The sequence below is a fragment of the Artemia franciscana genome, chromosome 13 (genome assembly GCF_032884065.1).
Source record: "Artemia franciscana chromosome 13, ASM3288406v1, whole genome shotgun sequence".
Lineage (NCBI taxonomy): Eukaryota > Metazoa > Arthropoda > Branchiopoda > Anostraca > Artemiidae > Artemia > Artemia franciscana.
In genome coordinates, this window is record NC_088875.1 from 3,842,472 (window position 1) to 3,863,868 (window position 21,397).

General features: G+C 32.8%; 1 protein-coding gene across 1 annotated transcript in view; it reads left to right on the forward strand.

The window, feature by feature from the left end:
- The window catches only part of LOC136034404 (B-cell receptor-associated protein 31-like), a 34,467-nt gene extending 13,889 nt beyond the window's left edge, over positions 1–20,578 (forward strand). The window contains exons 2-5 of the mRNA XM_065715562.1: positions 2,402–2,502; positions 6,466–6,616; positions 15,511–15,743; positions 18,112–20,578. Of these exons, the coding sequence (XP_065571634.1) occupies positions 2,402–2,502; positions 6,466–6,616; positions 15,511–15,743; positions 18,112–18,251 (625 nt within the window). The 3' untranslated portion in view covers positions 18,252–20,578. The remainder of the gene's footprint in view (positions 1–2,401; positions 2,503–6,465; positions 6,617–15,510; positions 15,744–18,111) is intronic.
- The last annotated feature ends 819 nt before the right edge of the window (positions 20,579–21,397 follow it).

Genomic DNA, 21,397 nt, shown 5'->3' on the forward strand with positions numbered 1-21,397 from the left:
ATCTGACCAATAAACCTTTGTATGTTTCCTACATGCACCTAGCAAAATAGACTTAAAACGATTCCAACTAGATTCAACGTCTGTCTCATCTGATAATTCCTCATCCCAATTTATATTAGCTAGTTCTTCATGGATCAAAATGTAATTGGTAAAAGTTCTCTTAAGTTTATCATCACAACTATGGTTAATATTAATGTAATTCATTATGCATATGTGGTCACTTGCACCAATAGCTGGAAGGTAACAAGCAGAAGTAATCCTCTCAGGATCATTTGTAATAAGGAGGTCTAGTAATGATGGTTGTTGTGAATGTCTAAATCTAGTGGGTTGCATTATTATCCGAGTTAGGAAGTTGTCAGCAAGGGTTTGGGTGGTTGTGTAGGAGGGGTTATTAGGGGGTGAGTACCCAATACCATCAAACCAACAAACTTCTGGCATATTAAAATCACCATAAAGCACAAGTGATGAATTTAGACTGCAAAACATCTGTATTAGGTAAGAAACACCTTGGTGAGATACTATTTGGTTCGGAGCTGATGGGTTACAGTAAAGCACACCAATATTTACAGTTTCAAATCCAATCAGAAGTCTAACTAATACATGTTCCACCCAAGCATTAGTAGGTTGAGAAATAGAAAAATCAATTTTATCTACCTTAATTCCAAGCCTAGTGTAGATGGCCACTCCTCTTCAACACAGGGTACTATCTAGGTTGCTCAGGAGTAAGTATCCAGGGATTTGAATATGTGTGTCGTCCAATTTGGTCAACGAGTTTTTAGGGCACACCTCACAAACACAGAAAACCTCTACATCCTTTTCATAAAATAACACTTTTAGTTCTGAAAGTTTTGGCACTAAAGAATCAATGTTTGTGTATAATATTCATAGTTGCATCCGTTTTTGTTGGCCGACTGGGCTGTTGCTAGTCCCGGCTTTGCAACTCTGATACGGATTTTCGTCGCCCGAGCTAGCAGTGACGTAGTCCGTTTCAGACGAATCAGATGCAACACTTGATGGAGATACAGAGCTCAAAACCGAAGCCGCGGAAACAAAGGTTGAATTTATAGAAGTCATTCTGACTTGGCTTGATGCACTATTTATACTATTTACAAGGGATATGGGTAAGTCTAGTGAACCATCGAGAGCGGGGGGGGAGGACTCCCTCCCCCCGGGGGATCATGTTTTTGACACGTTGGCGCCATCATGGATGACAAGTTTTTTTACCAGCTGCTGCACGCTTCTTTATCTCTTCAACTAGTTGGATGCATCGTCTGGCGGTCTTCATTGGATGCATCAGCAAAGAAGGAGATACTCCCTCTCCTCACTCTTGAAGCCTTCAATATTTCCAGTTTTATTTTGTAGTCATTTATAGCAAAAAGGATTGGGTTGGGTCTGTCTACGGTACTTGTATTCTTACCATTAAGTAGACGTTTCAAGTTAGTAATAGCCCCGATGTTAATTGAGAATTCATCTTTTAAGTGAGTTGAGATGAATTGAGCATCGTGGGTTTGCAGAGGAATACCATAGGCAATCAGATTAAGTCGTCTTCTGTTTCTGTCTTGCTCCTGTCTCACTATTTTGCGGACTTCTGTTTCGAGACGGGTGGCTATAGAATTTTCCACAAGTTTCTGGACATCATCTACGGAAACCTTCAATTGTATAGCCGTCTCAAGCGTTTCCACCTGAGCCCTCACAGTGTCCAATGAAGTCTGCATATCAGATCTGAAATCAGCAAACATGTCACGCATTTCACTACAATGGGAGTCTAGAGTGCTTTTCACTATATTTGGAACATGAGGTTTACTGGAACCCGTTTTGCATAATGGGCATGTCCAGATACTTCCAAGTCTTTCATTCATTTTAAAGAAAATGTTGTATTCGGCCGTACTCATTCCTAGACATGTTGCACAGAGCCATTTATCACATACGTCACACTGAATGGCTGGCGAGGACCCACTCAGAACACAACCAGAGATAGCACACTTATCAACTCCTTTTTCGGGTGTTGCGGGTTTTTGGCGTTTTGAGCTATTGGACACCATAATTTCAGAGCGAGCGGCAACGCTGATCGGAAAAATTTTACACAGATAGCGCTCTGTTATTTTGAGTAAAGGAAAAGAATAGCGCTCCGTAATGGATGTCAATTCACCACTATCATAATCACGTAAACAAAACAGGTCCTGAGAGTTCAGGTTTCAATGACAAAATACTGCATTGACTAAACACCAATTCAGGTAATTTGTATATTGTTCTTTTCCGTAACTTCTTCTGAAACAACTGGTAATACTTGCGTTTAGATTTATGAATTCAGTCCTTAATATTTTTGTTTTTTGTATACTGCACTTAATTTTCAATCACACAGATTATCATCACTTTCATCTATAATTAAATTTAATTTCAGGTGGAATAAGATCCTGAAATCCCGTCTTCTTCGAAGTATTGGACAACAAGCCCATATTTATTTCTTTATTATTTTTGGACTCCTTATTCTGTGTCTTTTAGGTAAGATGCCATGTTTATCCTTTTTTTCAGTAAATATAATTATGCTGAAATTATGTTGCCAAGAAGCTGGGTTGGTGGCTCATATCCTGCCATCTCACCTCCCCACCAAGGAGGTTCCAAGACATGTGCTGTTTGTATCCACAATAGTTATCTATTAATGTTTCCATTTATCAATTCCTAAATGCGCAAAAACCAATCTGCTCAAACAACATTATTCTTGTAGAATAAGATATTTTCATCTGTATAAAACATGGTCTATGACTGTTCCATCTACTTCATTCTCACAATAAGTACAAATCAATTTTACAGAGTTCTGTTGTACATAAGTATTTAATTTATGTGTATTTAGTGAATCATTATATAACACGTTAAACATTAAAACTTATTACATTGTATAGTGTATAAAATTTATTTTAGTTTTAAATTTAATACAGTTCAGTTTTAAAAATCGAATGAACAAATAGTATAAAAGTTTAACTGTGATATTTGGGATGAACATTATTTAGTACCTAAAAAGCAATTTACGTACTTATAAAAATAATTAGCAGTGATTAATGTTTCATATTTTATTAGGTTTTGTCCACAACTTCATGCCAATTCAAGTGGTAACAATGTTCACAATTATATTTTTCGTTGAAGTACTTGGAAATTAAGATTGAAGAAACATTATGTGTAGTTTTGTTTAGCTATTTTGTAATATTAAGAATTTTTCCTCACTACATTACTTTTTACTCACTACAAACAACCACCTTGATAAAATTTGAACTGAAAGAAATGGAACTTTTGAAAGAAATTTGTCTGTAAATTCTTGCCATATTCTTCATGTTATTAACTTGTAGGCCAAGAACAAACATAAAATTTAACTAGCAAAGATCTTTGGATGCGTTACTAGTGTTAAATAAAAGCCAATAAAGCTAAACTATAAGAAGATGGTAAATTATATCCTGCAAAAATGACTTGACAACACTGCAGTGTTAATTCTGACTGGTGAATATATTTGAAAGCAGGATTCTCTAAAATCTGTCTAAAATCTGTAATGGTTTTAATCTCTTGACAAAAAAAGAATCTGTACTCTCAAGAAAGAAATTAATACTGAAGATTCAGTTATATATCTCAAACAGGAAGCTTTGATTTATTTTAGACAAAATTTTGCCTATCAGATAAACCGTTTTTTTTTTTTTTTTTTTTTTTTTTTTTTTTTTTTTTTTTTTTTTTTTTTTTTTTACTTTGGTTAGAAGCAGATGCAAAACGGATACTTGTCCACACGAGGAAATATAAGAACGGAAATCCAGCTCCCTCAGTGTAATTTGACTCCATAAAAAACTTAGCTAAGGTCACATTTCGAAAGAAACCAATTTCCTCAGAGGGGTGCCCATTTTCAGAAACCAATAACTTCAGATAGCTAGTGTTAATCATGGCAGAAATTGTGCCAAGCATTGTATAACTTTGTGACACACGTGGCGTTCTAAGATGTACACCTGGTTGCAGAAAGTGGGTGCTCCCTTGGAGTTACTGACATTTCTGTGAAGAATTTAACAGCAATTAGTATTTCTGTATTTTCTCCAGTTCTTGAAATAGCTGTAATTTGATTCTGAAATTTCAGTTTTACTGTTTAATAAAGTAGCGAAAGCTTAGAAATCATTACAATGTATATTCCCTGTTCTATGTTTGGTAGGCTATTTCTCTGCTATTGTATGGGTTTATTACTTCACCGGAATATGACAATTTTGAAATAGATCCATAATTGAGATTCAGCTCTATCCATGTCCTGAATCACATTTTTGAAATTGGGTGTAGGCCTGTATTGTTTTAGGTACTGAAAATACATGGGATATTGGCTGAAAATCGCTGAAAAAGGGAGATTTTTTTTTATTTTCTTAAGCAGGTTTAAATCCTTCTTTAAAGTATAAGGAGTATCATAATTTTGGGTTTGTGAATAGACAGTTCTGACAATAACGAATCTGATTATTTTGGTATTTTGTCCTTTGTATTTGTCCTTTCATACAAATAAGATTAAAGTAAGTAAACCAATAATTAAATATAAATAAGTAATATATAAATATAAGTGAATATAAGTAAATATATTAAATATAGTAAATAAATATATAAGTATATAAGTAAATAAATAAATATAAGTAAATATAAATATAATAAGTAAAGATTTCAGTCATTAGGGCCCACACACCCAATGAATCACTAAAAATACTCGACATCTAAATGCGCCACAGTTTACTTACCGAGTCATGACAAACTGAATGAGCTATGGCTTACTAAACAAACCATGACAAAATGATTGAGTCATGGTTATGGTAAACTAGCCATGGTATTTTGTCCTTTTGGTGCAAATTACAGCTGCATGCTTGTTGCAAAATCTTTTGTTTCAGTGTGGACATAAACCTTAAATTGAAATTGTTGTGTCTAATGTATATTGTGTCTAAACTTATATAAAATTGAATATATGTCTGTCTGTCCTGTATGCATTTGTATACTGTTCATCCAATTGCAAAGAAACTAAGAGAAATTGTTGAATGTACTCTTGTGAAGATTCTAGATTGAAATCCCTCCCCCAAGATCTCTTAGTACCCTCTTAGTACTTTTACCCTCTTAGTACTTATACCCTCTTAGTACTTATTGCACTGACTGAAATTAGAGATTCTTAAGCATAAATACTTGACAGCTCTTTCCCTTTAAATGTCACTTTGTTCTCATTTTCTGGATACCCGTTATCCAACAACGCCCGTGGTTATTTGATAATCATTAACTAATTTTTCAGATTTATTTTTATTTATTTAATATTTCAGATTAATTTTTCATATTTCTAAATTTCAAAGTACGGTCTTTACTTTATACGTAGAAAAAATTTTCTTGGGGAAAATTGTAATTAGAGAAATCTTTCAAGTCATTTTAGATTTAGAAATACGATCGTTATAAATACGAGGTTGGGGGGATTTTCGATGGTGGAGAATTTTCCGATGGGGTTTGTCTTGAATTTCCTTTTTAATAGATCGCAGCAATGTGTGACAGGTCAGCTAGTTTCATATATATATATATATATATATATATATATATATATATATATATATATATATATATATATATATATATATATATATATATATATATATATATATATATATATATATATATATATATATATATATATATATATATATATATATATATATATATATATATATATATATATATATATATATATATATATATATATATATATATATATATATATATATATATATATATATATATATATATATAGTGTGTATTCTCCTGGTGAGCCCTTGTGTTGGGTTGTTGCCTCTGAATTATTTTTTTTTAATTTTGTTTTAAATATTTGGTAAATGACGATTTATGCTTACTTACGACACGACTGCCTGTCCATGGATTATTCTTTATGGTTGATATGTATGGCTATGCTGTTTGATCTATGTAGTTGTATGGATTAGTAGGGTTAAGGCCTCATTCAAGTACTGATCTATATTAATTACTAATGTAGTCTTCCTTTCCTCCTTATGTTTTTCTTCTTTTTTTTACGTGTTCGTGCTGTTGCATTGGTGATTTCTTTTTTCATTATATATATATATATATATATATATATATATATATATATATATATATATATATATATATATATATATATATATATATATATATATATATATATATATATATATATATATAATCATAGGTGTGTAAAAGTGAGATCCTTAAAACGGAAGAAAAGATCAGTGCATTCTTTCTTTTGTAGGGGATGTCTAGATTGCAAAAGTTTTACTCCTAGACCACTATCTTTGCATTGTTGTAGGCGGGTTCTTAGGACCACTTTACCACTATCACTATTCTTAGGACTACTATCTGGGAGAATATCTCCTCCCTCTTTGTGTGCAAATAAAAGCAGAGTGCAATCCCATTTATTTTGTTTTGAATGTTCATTGGGTATTTTAGATTCTATCCGTGATGTTAGAAGATATACACATGAATCAGACGAGGTGGTGCATGCCCCAGTTACATTTGATAATGAACTGAAGAACCATATGAAGCTTTTCCGAGCACAGAGGAACTTCTACATTACAAGCTTCTCTGTGTTTCTGATGTTGTAAGTATATATTATATATTATTGTTATTTTTAGTTTTTTCTTTTTTTAGTTTCTTTTTCTTTTTTTCTTTTTTTCTTTTTTTTTCTTTGTTAGTTTTTTTTTCTTTTTTTAGTTTTTTAGTTTTTTTAGTTGTGTTTTTTTTTAGTTTGTTCATTTTTCTTTTTTTAGTTTTTTCTCTTTTCTTCTTTTTTTTAGTTTCTTTTTCTTCTTTATTTTTTAGTTTTGTTTTCCTTTTTTTATAGAAGTTTGTGTGACGGACAGACGGACAGTAAATTTTTATATATATCTGATATTATATGTAATGATACATATCTGATATTACTACTAAGGTAATGGTGTTGCTAATTAGAATGGTTTTGTCAGGGTTCCCTGATTTATTTTGTTGTAAAAAAAAAAATGTGTTTAGAAAGATGCCTAAAATTAAAACCAGAAGTGCTAGCGAACTTGGATGCATGTTTTAAGGGCTCATTGATTTTAGTTTTCAGTTGAGCAGTATTTTTTTAGATCGCGAGTTATGAGTTCAATATATATTAAATGTGTTTAATGGACGTTGCTGTTGAAGATTGTTCAATGTTTAGCCTTTTTTTGCACTAAACTATTTCTGCTGCTAGACGTCAGTCTCTTGTTTCAGTATATTATGTGTTTCTTCTTAACCTTTCCATATTCGCCATGTTGCTAATGCACAAGGCTGTCAGAGGTTGGATCAAATCATTCAGTGCTCTGTCCAATTTTCTCCGTTTTGTTTTCAATTTTTTTTTTTCATTTTCAATAGATTCACTGATACAGGTTGTTGAGAATTTTCCGTGGAGACGGCTGTACCCTCTCCTGTGAGGGTACACCTCACCTGTGACCTGTACCTCACCTCACTTGCAGTGGAGTGAGGTACCCTCACCTCACTCCAATGCAAATTTTTGCATTCATTCATGGCCATATCGTGGAGGGTAGGTATGGGATTTGAACAAACACCCCAAAAATTTTTGTGTGACTCTTAAAGACATAACAAAAATACATGTAGACAAATTTTTTATGCGTTATCTTAAGTTTTTTTTTGTCTGTCTTTGTTTACGAGATGTGCTACTTCTCAAAATCATCCAGCTGGACTCTTCACAGTTATGGTTCTCATTAGGCAATTTTGCCATAGATCCACGGTTTATAGTCATATTGTCGTAGATCATATTATGATAGGTCATATTGTCATATTAAATATATTGTGATAGGTTATATTGAAAATGATATGATATGTGACTTGGAATATATTACAAATATCTAAAAAGATAAAAATCTAAGAATGAAACATATTGAAGATAAAAAATAAATAAATAATATAAACAAGGGTTTCATTCTTTAAAAGTTGGGCAACATAACCGTATTGAACCGTATTGGCAATTTACCTTAGATGAGATGAGCCTGCCATTGGTGGGTTATTCCTCTCATTTTCATCATCATCAGCAATTGTAAAATATATAGAATAAGATTTTATGTTCTATATAAAAATAAAGCAGTATGATGTTTTATCTTTTTAAGCATAGTTTTTCTATCCTCGTATGGATGAATATATATTTTATGCAATATATTTTTACGCGCTAGAAACTCGAATAGGGTCAATTATTTTTGTAAAGTGGGATTACCTTGGAAAAAAAACATTTATCGTTTCTGCTGTCACCGTGGATTTGTCTGTCCTATAACTGTGTTAAAAGGTTATATTTTTTATATTGTTTTTTTTTCCTTTAATATATTTCTTTGACCTCACTGTCTTTACATTAAAACTAAAAGTAAACGGAAAGTGGAATACTAATAAAAGCTTTATATTTAAATAGTAAAATCAATACTTGTGCCATTTTACTAGGAAAATAAATTATTGTATGTTTTGGTTAAAAACACAACTAAATAAACCTTTTCAAGCACATAGTACTACAGAAGGAGTTAGTTTTTCTCGTAGGAAAATGGTTTTGATTGATTTTTTTTTCTTTTGAAAAGGTACCCTTTTTGGAATATGTCCAATATTCTTATTTTATTGTGTGTTTTTTGCTTGGTTTAATGTACAAAAACATAAAAGCATTATAGAGAGAAGTGTGTAACTTTCTGGAATATCCGAAAAAATACGGATCATATAGTCTTAATTTCATTTGGACGACAAGTCAAATAAAAAGGTTAAGAGGTAATGCTGAGGATAATGTGTGCCACTTGGCACCATTTGAAAGAAGTAGCAGTTTTCTCAAAACATATAGTTTATGTTCTTTAAAAAATATGTTTTTTGCTAATAAATAGTTTTCTTTTGGTCAGGCAACGACACGAACACCAGAAATGAATTCAGAGTCAAAAGTTGACCATACAAAATGTATGAAACACTTAGTTTACATATTCTTTTAATTTTATTCAGTTTTTTAGCAAATACCCTAAATAAATAAAAAAAAAACGCAAAAAAATCGCATCGAGCCAGAGGTTCAGATTTTGGATATGTTGTTAAGCGTCTTTGTCTTGTTCGGAGGGTGAAGAAACCATTTCTGTATCAATTTTTTCTTGGTCAAAACTTATTTTTCTCCCACTACCTAGTAGTGATAAAGAATGCCTTAAACCAAATCAGAAGCCTTTGACGTCTAATGCCCGCAGACGTCTTAAAATAAAGTTAAAAATAAAGTTGGACCATAAGATTTATCTTCGTAATGTACCGTATGACCATGATCAGTTTCTAAGGAACGCTCCATCGTTGTCACAGCTGATATTATGTTGTAAAATTCGATGAATGTTCAACCGCTTACTTCATTCCTGTTGCCTTTTGGATTGAACGCCAAAGTGTAAAATTTTGTAATCAGTGAAGTATTTTGTTCACTCCTGGTTTACTAATCTCCTTTCTCTTGTATTAACTTCAAGGACTTATTGAAGTTTTGTACCTTCCATTAGATTGCATTTTTCTCACTGTTAAGAGCCTTAAAATCAATTTATTGTGATCTAGTTGGCAAGAGTTGTTGGCAGATGCTGTTTCTTTAGATTTTGTGTTAAATGAAAAAATATGTCATTTGCAGATGTTTTTTTCAAATGCTACTTCAGTTCTTAAATTTGGTAAATTTCTTGACTCGGGCAGTGAACGGAAATAAAAGCAAGACATTATTCCCTTTTCTGTCTATGTGTTTGCCAAGCACAGTCAGTAATTTTGATCTTTTTTGGCGACCTAAGTGGTCTGATTGCAATTGTATAGGCGTATTGAAGTACCTTGCTCTTAAGGTTGAATTTTTGAATATTTTCTACTTCCTGAAATCCTTCTCAAAATTGTTATTTGTCAGATCGCTTCGGTTGTTTTAAACCGTATATAGGGTGCCAACATATGCATCGGTTGTTCAACTCGTTCCTACTTTTGTTACGAAAAACAGGCTCTGAAGTCCTTTTATGCGCATCAGACGTTTCTAAGAAAAAGAGAGCAAACCCCGCATAGAAAATTGTCCATAGAACATAAAAAAGAACGATTTACATTTAAGAGGGTCCACTTCATCCCATTGATATTCGCCCCTACCTTAGATAGGGCCTTGTTTTTGCTAACTTTAATATAAGGGATTAGGTAGCCTATGAGTAAAACTAATCTTTTTATCTGGTCTACCTTCCAGCCAATGTGTGAAAAAGATGAACAAAAATATTCAGGGGGGGGGCTTTATACAAGGGCAAAAAGCCCAAAGAAGCAGAGGAAAGTAACAAACTGTGTAGAATAAGAGGTGATAAGAAGCTCTGGAACCAAAAAAGGTATTGATCTCCAATGGCTTACGAACTCGATCTGCAATGACTTACAATTCTATTTCAATTCAGACATTTTTTTTATAAACATTGGCAAAACTCAATATAACAACATCACAGTAAAGCAACAACAAAAAAGGATTGAGAGCGCAACGGATCGAAAATTAATCTTACCGGTTCCAAAATGTGAGGGGGTAACACCAATAAGAATAGAGAAGCAAAAAGAAAATAATAGGAAAGACCCTACAAAACAATAAATTAAAATTTAAAAAATATGAAAAATTTACTACAAATCGACTAATGCAAAAGTACACAAAATAGAAATTATTATATGAAAAACTTTCTATCGAACCATTAATATACCGAAAACATAAAAAGAGAATTTTTTAATACAATGTTTAAGTTGCCGAACACTTTCAGCTTGACAAAATGGATTTGGGGACGAATTCTAAAGTACAAAATTATCACACAAAAAATTGGGGAGGGGATTCAAACACAGGAATACAAACGCTCTTATTCGAGAATAGTCTTATTTCACTATCATTTGTAATAATAATGAGCTATGGCTTACTAACCGAGCCATGACAAACTGAATCAGCTATGGCTGACTAAACAAGCCATGACGAAATGGATGAGTCATGGTTTTGGTAAACTAGCCATGACAAACTGAATGAGCTACGGCTTACTAAACGAGCCATGACAAACTGAACGAGCTCTGGCTTACCAAACTAACCATGATAAATCGAATGAGTCATGGTTTTCTAAACGAGGCAAGACAAACTGAATGAGCCATGGCGTACCAAAGCTATGTGTGAACTAAGATCATGGTTGCAGCGTTTTGTGCAACCTAATAGGAAACAGAACTTGACCCATAGTAACAAAAAAAACGCATTTAAAAAAAAACTGGCAAGTGAGAAAAAATTACCATTCCTTGCTCATTCACAAGTGATAACAATTATCTAAATTAAAATGTTATTTTGAAAGAAAATTTAAGGGAATTTCGAAAAGTAACCGGAAACTCCTAAAAGCAGAGACAGATTGAAATAGTAAGTACAGTATTGAAATTGCCACGGCTGAAAACTCAATTCAGGTAACTCACAGTCCCCTGGCGTGAACAACAAGTAAAATCATTTTGCATGAGCTGCACTGATCTGCCCTCTATTTTTTTTTCGTCTGGTGTCAGCGGAGCGCTGAAACATCATGAAAAGCTCTTTAGGTGCCCATTTCAATAGAAATTGCTGTATATACGTGCTTTTGTAAGTATCTAATAAACATTACAGCAAAATAAATTTTTTGACAAAAATTACATTTTCGGATACAAGATGATGAATGGTGTCATAGTCGTAGGTTACAACAATAAGTAACGTTATGGCAAATTTAGACCAAGAATGAATGGACATGCAACCTTTCTCAGAAACTTTGAAAAACAGATCTGCTGTTACCTATTGCTTAGGAAGCGTTTTCTGTGTTGCATTTCCGAATTTTACTCTCTATTGTTCCTGATTGCAATATGATATTATTCTTTAGCATCTTTGTTTTCCTATCTGTAGCTATACTAAAAATTTATTCCCTAAGACCCACAGTACCAATAGACTTATTACCATAGATTTATCAGTTAACAAATGAACTGATATCATTTTTATAATTTTTTAACTTTAATTTTCATTTTTAATAAAATAATATGAATAGTAAAAATAAATTATAGTAGAATGATATAATTGTAATATATTGTAATATGATTAACAAACAATATCTTATCTCATCAATGAATCATTTATATCTTGTAAAATTACAATCTTATACAATTACAGATCTAATTAAAACGTCAAAATTGCTTGATATTTTGAGTAAATTTGAATTAAAATCAAGTAGTTATGGGCATCAAGCCATGGCTAATTATCCGAAAAGCGAAGACAGATAGTCCAACTGAATGAGAGGCAAATCTGTCATAAGCCCTCATTAGGACTGTATAAAAATGATTTCAGTTCGTTTGTTTCAAACAGTTCGTGGTAACGAACTGTAGTAAGGAGCGACCCGGCTCAATAGTAACCAAAACTCTAAGAATGGAATTTTGATACCAATAGCTACCTCAAAAGAATTGCATCTTAATGCTGATTTCAAATATTTCAAAAAGTTTCATCAAGTTTAGTCTTACACATCAAAAGTTACGAGCCTGAGAAAATTTGCCTTATTTTAGAAAATAGGGGGAAACAGCCCCTAAAAGTCATAGAATCTAAACGAAAATCACAACATCAGCTTCAGCGTACCAGAGAACCCTATTGTAGAAGTTTCAAGTTCCTATCTACAAAAATGTGGAATTTTGTATTTTTTGCCAGAAGGCAGATCATGGATGAGTGTTTATTTGTTTGTTTGTTTGTTTGTTTGTTTGTTTTTCCATGGGTGATCGTATCGACCCAGTGGTCCTAGAATCTTGCGAGAGGGCTGATTCTAACGGAAATTAAAAGTTCTAGTGCCCTTTTTAAGTGACCAAAAGAATTGGAGGGCACCTGGCCCCCTCCCATGCTCATTTTTTCTCAAAGTCACCGGATCAAAATTTTGAGATAGGCATTTTATTCAGCGTAGTCTTTAAACCTTATAACTATGTATTTTGGGACAACTTACTCTCCCACAGTCCCCGTGGGAGGAGCTACAAGTTATAAATTTTGACCAGTGCTTACATATAGTAATGATTATTTGAGACGTTTTCAGGGGGATTTTTTGGTCGGGGGAGGGGTTGAGAAGAGGGAGATATGTTGGGGGAACTTTCCTTGGAGGAATTTGTCATGGGGGAAGAAAATTTCCATGAAGGGAGCGGAAGATTTTCTAGCATTATTAAAAAAAACAATGAGAAAATAAATATGAAAAAGTTTTTTTCAGCTGAAAGTAAGGAGCAGCATTAAAACTTAAAACGAACAGAAATTATTTCGCATATGATGGGCTCACCTCCTAATACCTCGCTCTTTACGCTAAAGTATTTTTAGTATTTTCAACTATTTATTCTACGGCTTTTGTGATTCAGGGGTCATTCTTAAGAAATTGGGACAAAATTTAAGCTTTAGTGTAAAGAACTAGGTACTGACGGGGAGGTAAACCCCCTCATATACGTAATAAAAACATCAGAATACAGAAGCTCGTTACGTAAGCTAATTTGTAAGTTACGTACATCTTTTATTAATAAAAACATTCGTAAAAAATTAAAAGTTCTAGTTGCCTTTTAAGTAACCAAAAAATCGGAGGGCAACTAGGCCTCCTCCCCCGCTCCTTTTTTCTCAAAATCATTTGATCAAAACTATGAGAAAGCCATTTAGCCAAAAAAATAAATATTCAAATTTCGTTCTAATTATTCGTTTGCGGAGAGCTAAAATCAAAACATGCATTGATTCAAAAATGTTCAAAAATTAAATTAAAAAAAAGTTTTTTTTTAGCGGAAAGTAAGGAGCGACATTAAAACAGAAATTACTTGTATATGAAAGGGGCTGCATCCTCATCAACGCCCCACTCTTTACGCTAAAAGTTTTTTACTGTTTGGAGTTAAGAGAAAGAGTCAAACGTTAGCGTAAAGAGCGGGGCGTTGATGAGGAAGTAGCCCCTTTCGTATACGAAGTAATTTCGGTTCGTTTTAAGTTTTAATGTCGCTCCTTACTTTCCTTTAAAAAAAAACTTGTTTTTTTATTTAATAATAAATAAGTGTATCCATCGACCTTTCTCAGAAAGTGAAAAAGGGATCTGCTATTACCTATTGCTTAGGATGCGTTTTCTATGTTGCATTTCCGAATTTTACCCTCTATTTTTCCTGATTGCGATATGACACTTGTTGAAAAACAACAATAGCACCCACCGTACCAAATGACTGATAAAAGGCTCGAGATCTTATAAGTGATAATATTCTGGATATAGATAAATTGTTCTGTTTTAAATTTCCTCGGGAGCTTTTTCCTTGCCACAAAGGACATTCAGTTCTTTGCTGGAACTTCGCTGAACCCATGCATGAAAGGTAGGGTTAATCGCTTTCGGTCAGTATTGGAGAAATGAAAGTAGCTCAGTTATTATGATAACTTTTCTTTTCATTTTCTTTTTTTTCATTTGTCTGTCGACGATTTCTTTTTTCATTCTTTGGTGTGTTTGCTCGATTGACAAATACCAAAAATGTGCTTCGCTTATGCGTAAAAATAGAACTTTACAGATCTTTAATTTATTTCTAAGCGTTATGCTCACGGAAAATTTACTCTCTATTATTCGGAAGCCTTTTCTATGTTCCATTCCCGAATCTTACTCTCTATTGTTCCTGACTGCAATATGACACTACTCTTTAGCGTCTATATTATTTTCCTATCCGTACCTCAGCTAAAGATTTATTCTTTAAGACCCACCGTACCAAATGACTGATAAAAGGCTCCAGATCTTATAAGTGATAATATTCTGAAGATAGATAAATTGTTCTGTCTTTTAAATTTCCTCAGGAGCTTTTTTATTTCCGCAAGGAACTTTCAGTTCTTGGATTAACCCCTACAGGAAAGGTAGCGTTAATCACCTTTGGTCAGTATTGGAGAAATAAAAGTAGCTTACTTGAACTGGTATTATGATGACATTTCTTTTCATTTGTCTTTGGATGATTTTTTTTCATTCTTTGGTGTTTGCTCGATTGACAAATCCCAAAAATGTCCCTCATCTGTGTGTAAAAATACAGCTTTACAATCTTTAATTTATAGATTGTAATAGTTATTGGTTTTTCGACTATGTTGAACAAAATGGCTGTCTCAAAACTTTGATTCGGTGACTTTGGGAAAAAATGAACGTGGAAGGAGCCTAGGTGCCCTCCAATTTTTTTAGTCACTTAAAAAGGGCACTAGAACTTTAGTTTCTATTAGATTAGATTGTATTATATAAGATTATCTTCACCCGAAAACTTTGGTTCACTATAATTTTTTAACCAAGTGTTTTCAAAGAACCATTTTTAACTGCCGAAAAATAAAAAGGAGTTTTCAGTCAATTTTCGTGAGGTGCTGTAATTTTTGTATGATTTATATTTTGATGACATTTCTTCTCATTTGTCTTTCGATGATTTTTTTTTTTTTTTCATTCTTTGGTGTTTGCTCGATTGACAAATACCAAAAATGTGCTTCGTCTATGTTTAAAAATAAAGCTTTACTGTCTTTAATTTATTTCTAAGTGTTATTCGACGACTGACCAAACTGATTATGACCATGGCTGCCACTGAGGCAACCAGCGAGGCGGCAATGCGACAAGCCCGATCAGCCACTGATGCAGCTGAAGCTCTCCTTGACCGACAGCGATCTGAAGCCGAGGATGTTACACAGCAGCAGAAACAAGAGAATCTCACTAATGAAGCGCATGCTACTGAAGTTGGAGACCTCAAGAAGCAACTTGAAAACGCTTTAAAAGGTAATTATTTTGTTGTTTTTCGTTATTGTTTCTTTTTGTACAGTATTAAAAATAGATCCTTCGACAATGAGCGAAATTGAGCGCTCCTTTTCATTATATGATATGAAATCTTTTTGGAATGTAGATTTTTAAAGTTCTGTAAAATTGGAAGTATAATTATAATCTCTTGTTGTAGCAATGAAAGTGTTTGGAAACCATGTTTTCTTTCTTTTTTTTTCTTTTTTTTTGCATTGTTGTAATTGTTAGGTTTAATTTATAAATCTTTATTTTAATTTTATGAAATATATTTATTGTTTATTCTTTTTTCTTATTTTTGTATACTTTTAATATTAGAAATTGATGTTTCAACGATGAACGGAATTGAACACTCTTTCTGATTATTTTAAAAATTTGATTATTTTTTATTTTATTTTAGATTTATTAGATTATTTTAAAACCCATTTTGGAATGTAAAGTTTCAAAAATATCTGTAAAGTCAAAGTATAATCATTTATTAAAGTAATGACGCTGATAGAGAACCATGTTTTCTGTTTATTTTGGACATTTAGTTTTTTTTTGCATTTTTAAAACTGTAATGTTTTTAGTATAATAAAATTATTTATGTAGTTCCATTAATATTGTTACCCTTCCAGTGCCAAATCGTTTGAGTTCTTATTTTTTTGCGCATTGTTTTCCTTAGGTATTTAATGTTGCTTAATGTTTATATTATAGCTTAACAAGCAGTATAAATGTCCTAAGTGGTATAGACTTAGAGGGTGGAGCGACAACGCTTGAAATGTCAATATCAGACAAACCTCTAGATTGACTTGTTAATCTCCGAGAAGTATCATACCCATTCCCCCTCCCTTCTGTAGTGACAATTCTGTGATTTCCATTCGGTTAAATTTAAAAGCTGTCATCAACAAATTATATAAAAATTTTGTGTATTTAGAATTTACAGAAAAAAGACAAAGCCGATTTTCAGGAATTTCTTTTTCGGGAGGTGGAGAAGTAGATGCACCCATTAGAAGCCCTTTGCATTCAGCCTTAAAGTTAAGGTAAAATTCTAGTTTATCAGTAAAATAATATAATAAAAGAATAATTATTGTAATATAAAAACAGAAAATATCTTATTTCATCAATGAACCAACCAGAGTAAAAAAAAAATCCTAACTTCTAATTGTTATTACTAAGGTATTATTGTTGTTTTTCAAGAATTATTGCTTATAAAATTATAGATCTAAGTAAAAAGTCAAAATATCAAGTGAATGAAATTACTTAAATTTGAAAATTACTTGATATTTCAAGTAAATTTGAATTAAAATTAAGTAGGTCTGGGCATCAAACCATGGCTAATTGTAGAAAAAACCAAGACAAATAGTTCGAGTGAGTGAGAGGCATATCTGGCATAAGCCCTTATTAGGATTGTGTAAAAATGATGTCAGTTCCTTTGTTGATAGATAAGTCTATCTATCATCCGCCCATGCGTCATTCCTAGCGCAAGAAAAAAATTATAACTTCCAAGTGCTATTATTAAGGCATTATTGTTGTTTTTCAAGAATTATTGCTTATAAAATTACAGATCTAAGTAAAAAGTCAAAATATTATAAAAGCCAAAATATTCTTCGTTTATTAAGTGAATAGCCTTTTTGGTATAACTCTCGAAAATTCTTAAGCCGAACTGGCCAGACATGATAACAAACAACAAAGAGAGATAAAACTCCACAAAAAAAACCTCAAACGAGAGTGTGGCCAGTAGAGAGAAAAGAGATGAAAGACTAAAATAACGCGGATATTTTGCCTGTATCGAAACTAGGCGTCCTCAGCACACGATAGAAAGAAAAAACACTAAACTAAAAACAAATAAAACCACCACCAATAGTAATAAGTACAATTGTCGCTACTGATCCACGTAGGGAAAAGAAGCTATTAGAGTTACTTCAATGAGAACATCAAAGCAAAGCAACCTAGTTTCGATACAGGCGAAATATCCGCGTTGTTTTAGTCTTTCATCTCTTTTCTCTCTACTGGCCACACTCTCCTTTGAGGTTTTTTTTGTGGAGTTTTATCTCTCTTTGTTGTTTGTCGTTATAACTCTGTCCTTTCTTACTGTTTAATGAGCCAAAATATGGAACTTTGTTGTGCCAAAGACTAAGTTGGTTTGAAGAGTTCGTTGGCAAAGTGTCAATCTAGATTAATAAAAGTCCCATCTTGTAATAGCTTTTACTTGTGCTTTATTGCTGTTGTTCGAGCATAATTTTTTATGCTTTTATTTTTTATTTTAATAGTTTTACTTTTTCTATTTTTATGTTTTGATTTTCATTTTACATGTTTTATCAGGCATTGACTAATCAAGTGCCCCTAGATTTGATTCTTGTTTGTGTTTTAGAACTTAATCACAGCAAAAAAGAATTGGAAGCAATGAAGTCCCAGAGTGAGGCTGTTAACCGCGAGTATGATCGCGTCAGTGCAGAATGCCAACGTCTCCAGTCGCAAATAGATGGCAGTACAGATAAAAAGAGTGAATGAAGCTTACGCTGAAGCTACTCTGTTGATTACAGTTCTCGGTTCGACTTCTTCTTGTGATTCTTGCGTGATATTCTTAGAGTAACGAGTAGTTTAATCCTTTCAGTCACTCTGTCCAGTGTATTGGACACTATCTTTTCGAGCTGATTTGAAATCAAAATTAAAAAAAAAAGTTAGAATAAAAATGTAATCGATTTGTAATAATTTTTAGTCTGAATAACGGAAATAAGTTGCTATTCAATATTGATAAACCCTTCATTGCACACGAGCTTCGAACTAAAAATGCAATCGATTTATAATAATTTTTAGTCTGAATAACGGAAATAAGTTGCTATTCAATATTGATAAACCCTACATTGCACACGAGCCTCGAACTAAAATACAATCGATTTATAATAATTTTTAGTCTGAATAACGGAAATAAGTTGCTATTCAATATTGATAAGCCCTTCATTGCACACGAGCTTCGAATTACTATACTCATGATTTTCTATAATCAGAGTTTTTAATATTAGTAGTAGTAATCTAATTTTTGCTTTGACTCTTATTTTCTGGTGATTCTTAGAGTAAGGATTAAGGATAAAATTAATGCTTTCAGTCACCGAGTATAGTACACTGGCTATTATCTCTTTCACACCGATTTAAAATTGAATTTCTTTGGCGAAATCAAACCTGCAATGAAAAATGTTGCATTAATAATAGGAATGATGTAAATTGAACGCACGTCTTCAATTCTTCGTATTGATAATGGAAATTGATTAATGTTTGTAAGTAAGCAAGGTAAGCTCTTCGAAATGTTCATAAAATTATTACTTTTTGGGAGTTGTGGTGAAATATTCATGGGGGTTTTCATTCTTAACAAACACCTAGCCTAGTCCATGTAGGTCTTTCGTTCGAGTACTATTGCCGAGTAATTTTTTCAAAATCGAAGGTGATGAGCATCCCTTTGCGTAATAGATCCTAATTGTTCTTATAAATAAATTAAAAATGAACAATAGTTTCGAAACGGATAATCAATTATTATCTCTCTTCTTAAACATTTTGTTCACTCGCTTCCCTTAAGGTCTTTCTGACTGCTTAACCCTTACTCCACTTAGCTCTTCCCCTAGAAAAGTTAGAAAGAGCTCAGCACCAGATTTTATTGTTGTAATTGTTTTATCCCCCCTCACTAATACGTTTAAGTTTATTTATTAAATGCGTCCAAGAAGCATCTCAGTTTTTGCATTCCAATAATAGCTGAGTGGACGGGAATTAGACCCTGTTCTCAGTTTAACGTTAATGGGTAAGTTTAACGTAACATTAACATAGTTATTCTAACTACGGTTAATGGGAACGTAATGGCTTTATGTTGAAATATCCGGCATTTTCTAAATTATCTTAATGAATAACAAATTTTGTTAGACAGCGGGGTCAGATAAGGATTAATATAGGGTTGGGGGGAGGGGGGGGCAACGATAAAATTGTGCTTCCCCCATCGATATTTTCCGCCCCTCCGATCCTGTAATTAGTGCAATTTATTTCTTAATTTCTATCATCTTTTGGATTTGAATAGTAGCTGAACAATCCCTTTCCCCTCTTTTTTGATCTGTAAGGAAAAATTTACCGAGAGAAAGGGCTATCCTCTGCATTAACTCTTTTGAATAAGAAACAGAATCGGTGTTCATTATTGAATTGAAGCTTGTAATAAAAACGTGAGAAAGGTAATATGCTAGTGTTTTAAATTGTATTTGATTTATAGTAACAGACGAGAGGAAAGGACATTCCTTTCCATTGACTTTTTTGAATAGAAAATCTGGAAAAGGAGTTCCATTTTTGGATAATTAAATCAAAAGTTGACTTTAGATCATTGAATCAAATGTTCGTGACTGAAGGGGGTCATGATGTTATTATTTTAGGGTGAAATATGATTTGAAGTTGTAAATAGTTGTTTTACTAATACCTTCTTACTTCATTCGTGTGGACTAGTAACTTGTACTAATGAGGCTAATTCGCAAGGATTATTTTAATCTTTGATATTGACCCTTCGTTTGTTAAGTTAGTGCTAGAAGTTAATCATTTAAACTAATTAAGAGCATCCTCTACTTCTCCCTTGAGTAAGTTGAGGGGAAAGGCTTAAGAGTAAGTTGAGGGAAAAGGCTCTATTACCCTTTTGGATAAGAAAGAGATTGCATCGGAAAAAGAAGTTACTACTTTAGATTTAAACTTAATAATTGGATAAAAGTTTTTGACAGAAAGGGTCAAAAAGATTAGTGTGTTAACATGTAAATTTTAATTTGAATTTGTAAATAGTTTCTTGATTAAAATCTTCATCCTTGATACATAGAGAAAAATAGCTTGATCTGTCAGAGATAAGATTCTCATTAGTTCATTGTATTTATTAAAGAACTTAGTTACTGAGGCTGTTCAAGGGTATCTTATAGTTCCTCTTCCTTGATACATAGAGAAGAGTAGCTTGTGACGAAAAGACTACTATTTTGCCATAATCCATAGCATCCAGATTTTCCCAGAATCAACAATGGTATTAGGCTAGGCAAAAATTACCAGTGATGATTCACCAGGGACCTTCTTTTGCAAATTTACCATCTATTGCAAAACTTTTTTGCAATAACATTGAGTTTGACCAATATTCTTCCAAGCTAGAAATTTATCTCTTATCATCTCAGCAGTATCCCAGAACGATTGAGGGTATTGTGTTCTGCTCCTAAGATTTAACTAAATCACATGGTGGTAATCAGCTTTCACCCCGACCGCGGGCGACCTGCTTTCCGTTTAGCCCTAGACATTTGGCCGAAAAGAACAGTCTTCGGCAATCTGCTGATAGAAAGTTAGCCATTTTTTGTTGCTATATCATTTGAACTTTTTCATAGGAAGATAAAAAAAAATCGATAATCTATCAAATCTTCATCACATTGTTCAATCAGTCAATCAATTAATGGGGTTTATTTTTTATTCAAAAAATAAATTACATATAACAGCAATACTCAGTCCGTTCCTAGACGCCGAGATCCTCAATCGTTACCTTTAAACATAATACTCAGCTTAGTCACTGCTTCTACTCTCGGAAACAACCTTACCTCTCATTTATCCATCAAAATTATACCCCTGCCATTTTATACCAATTTATACCCCTTATACCAATTTATGAATTT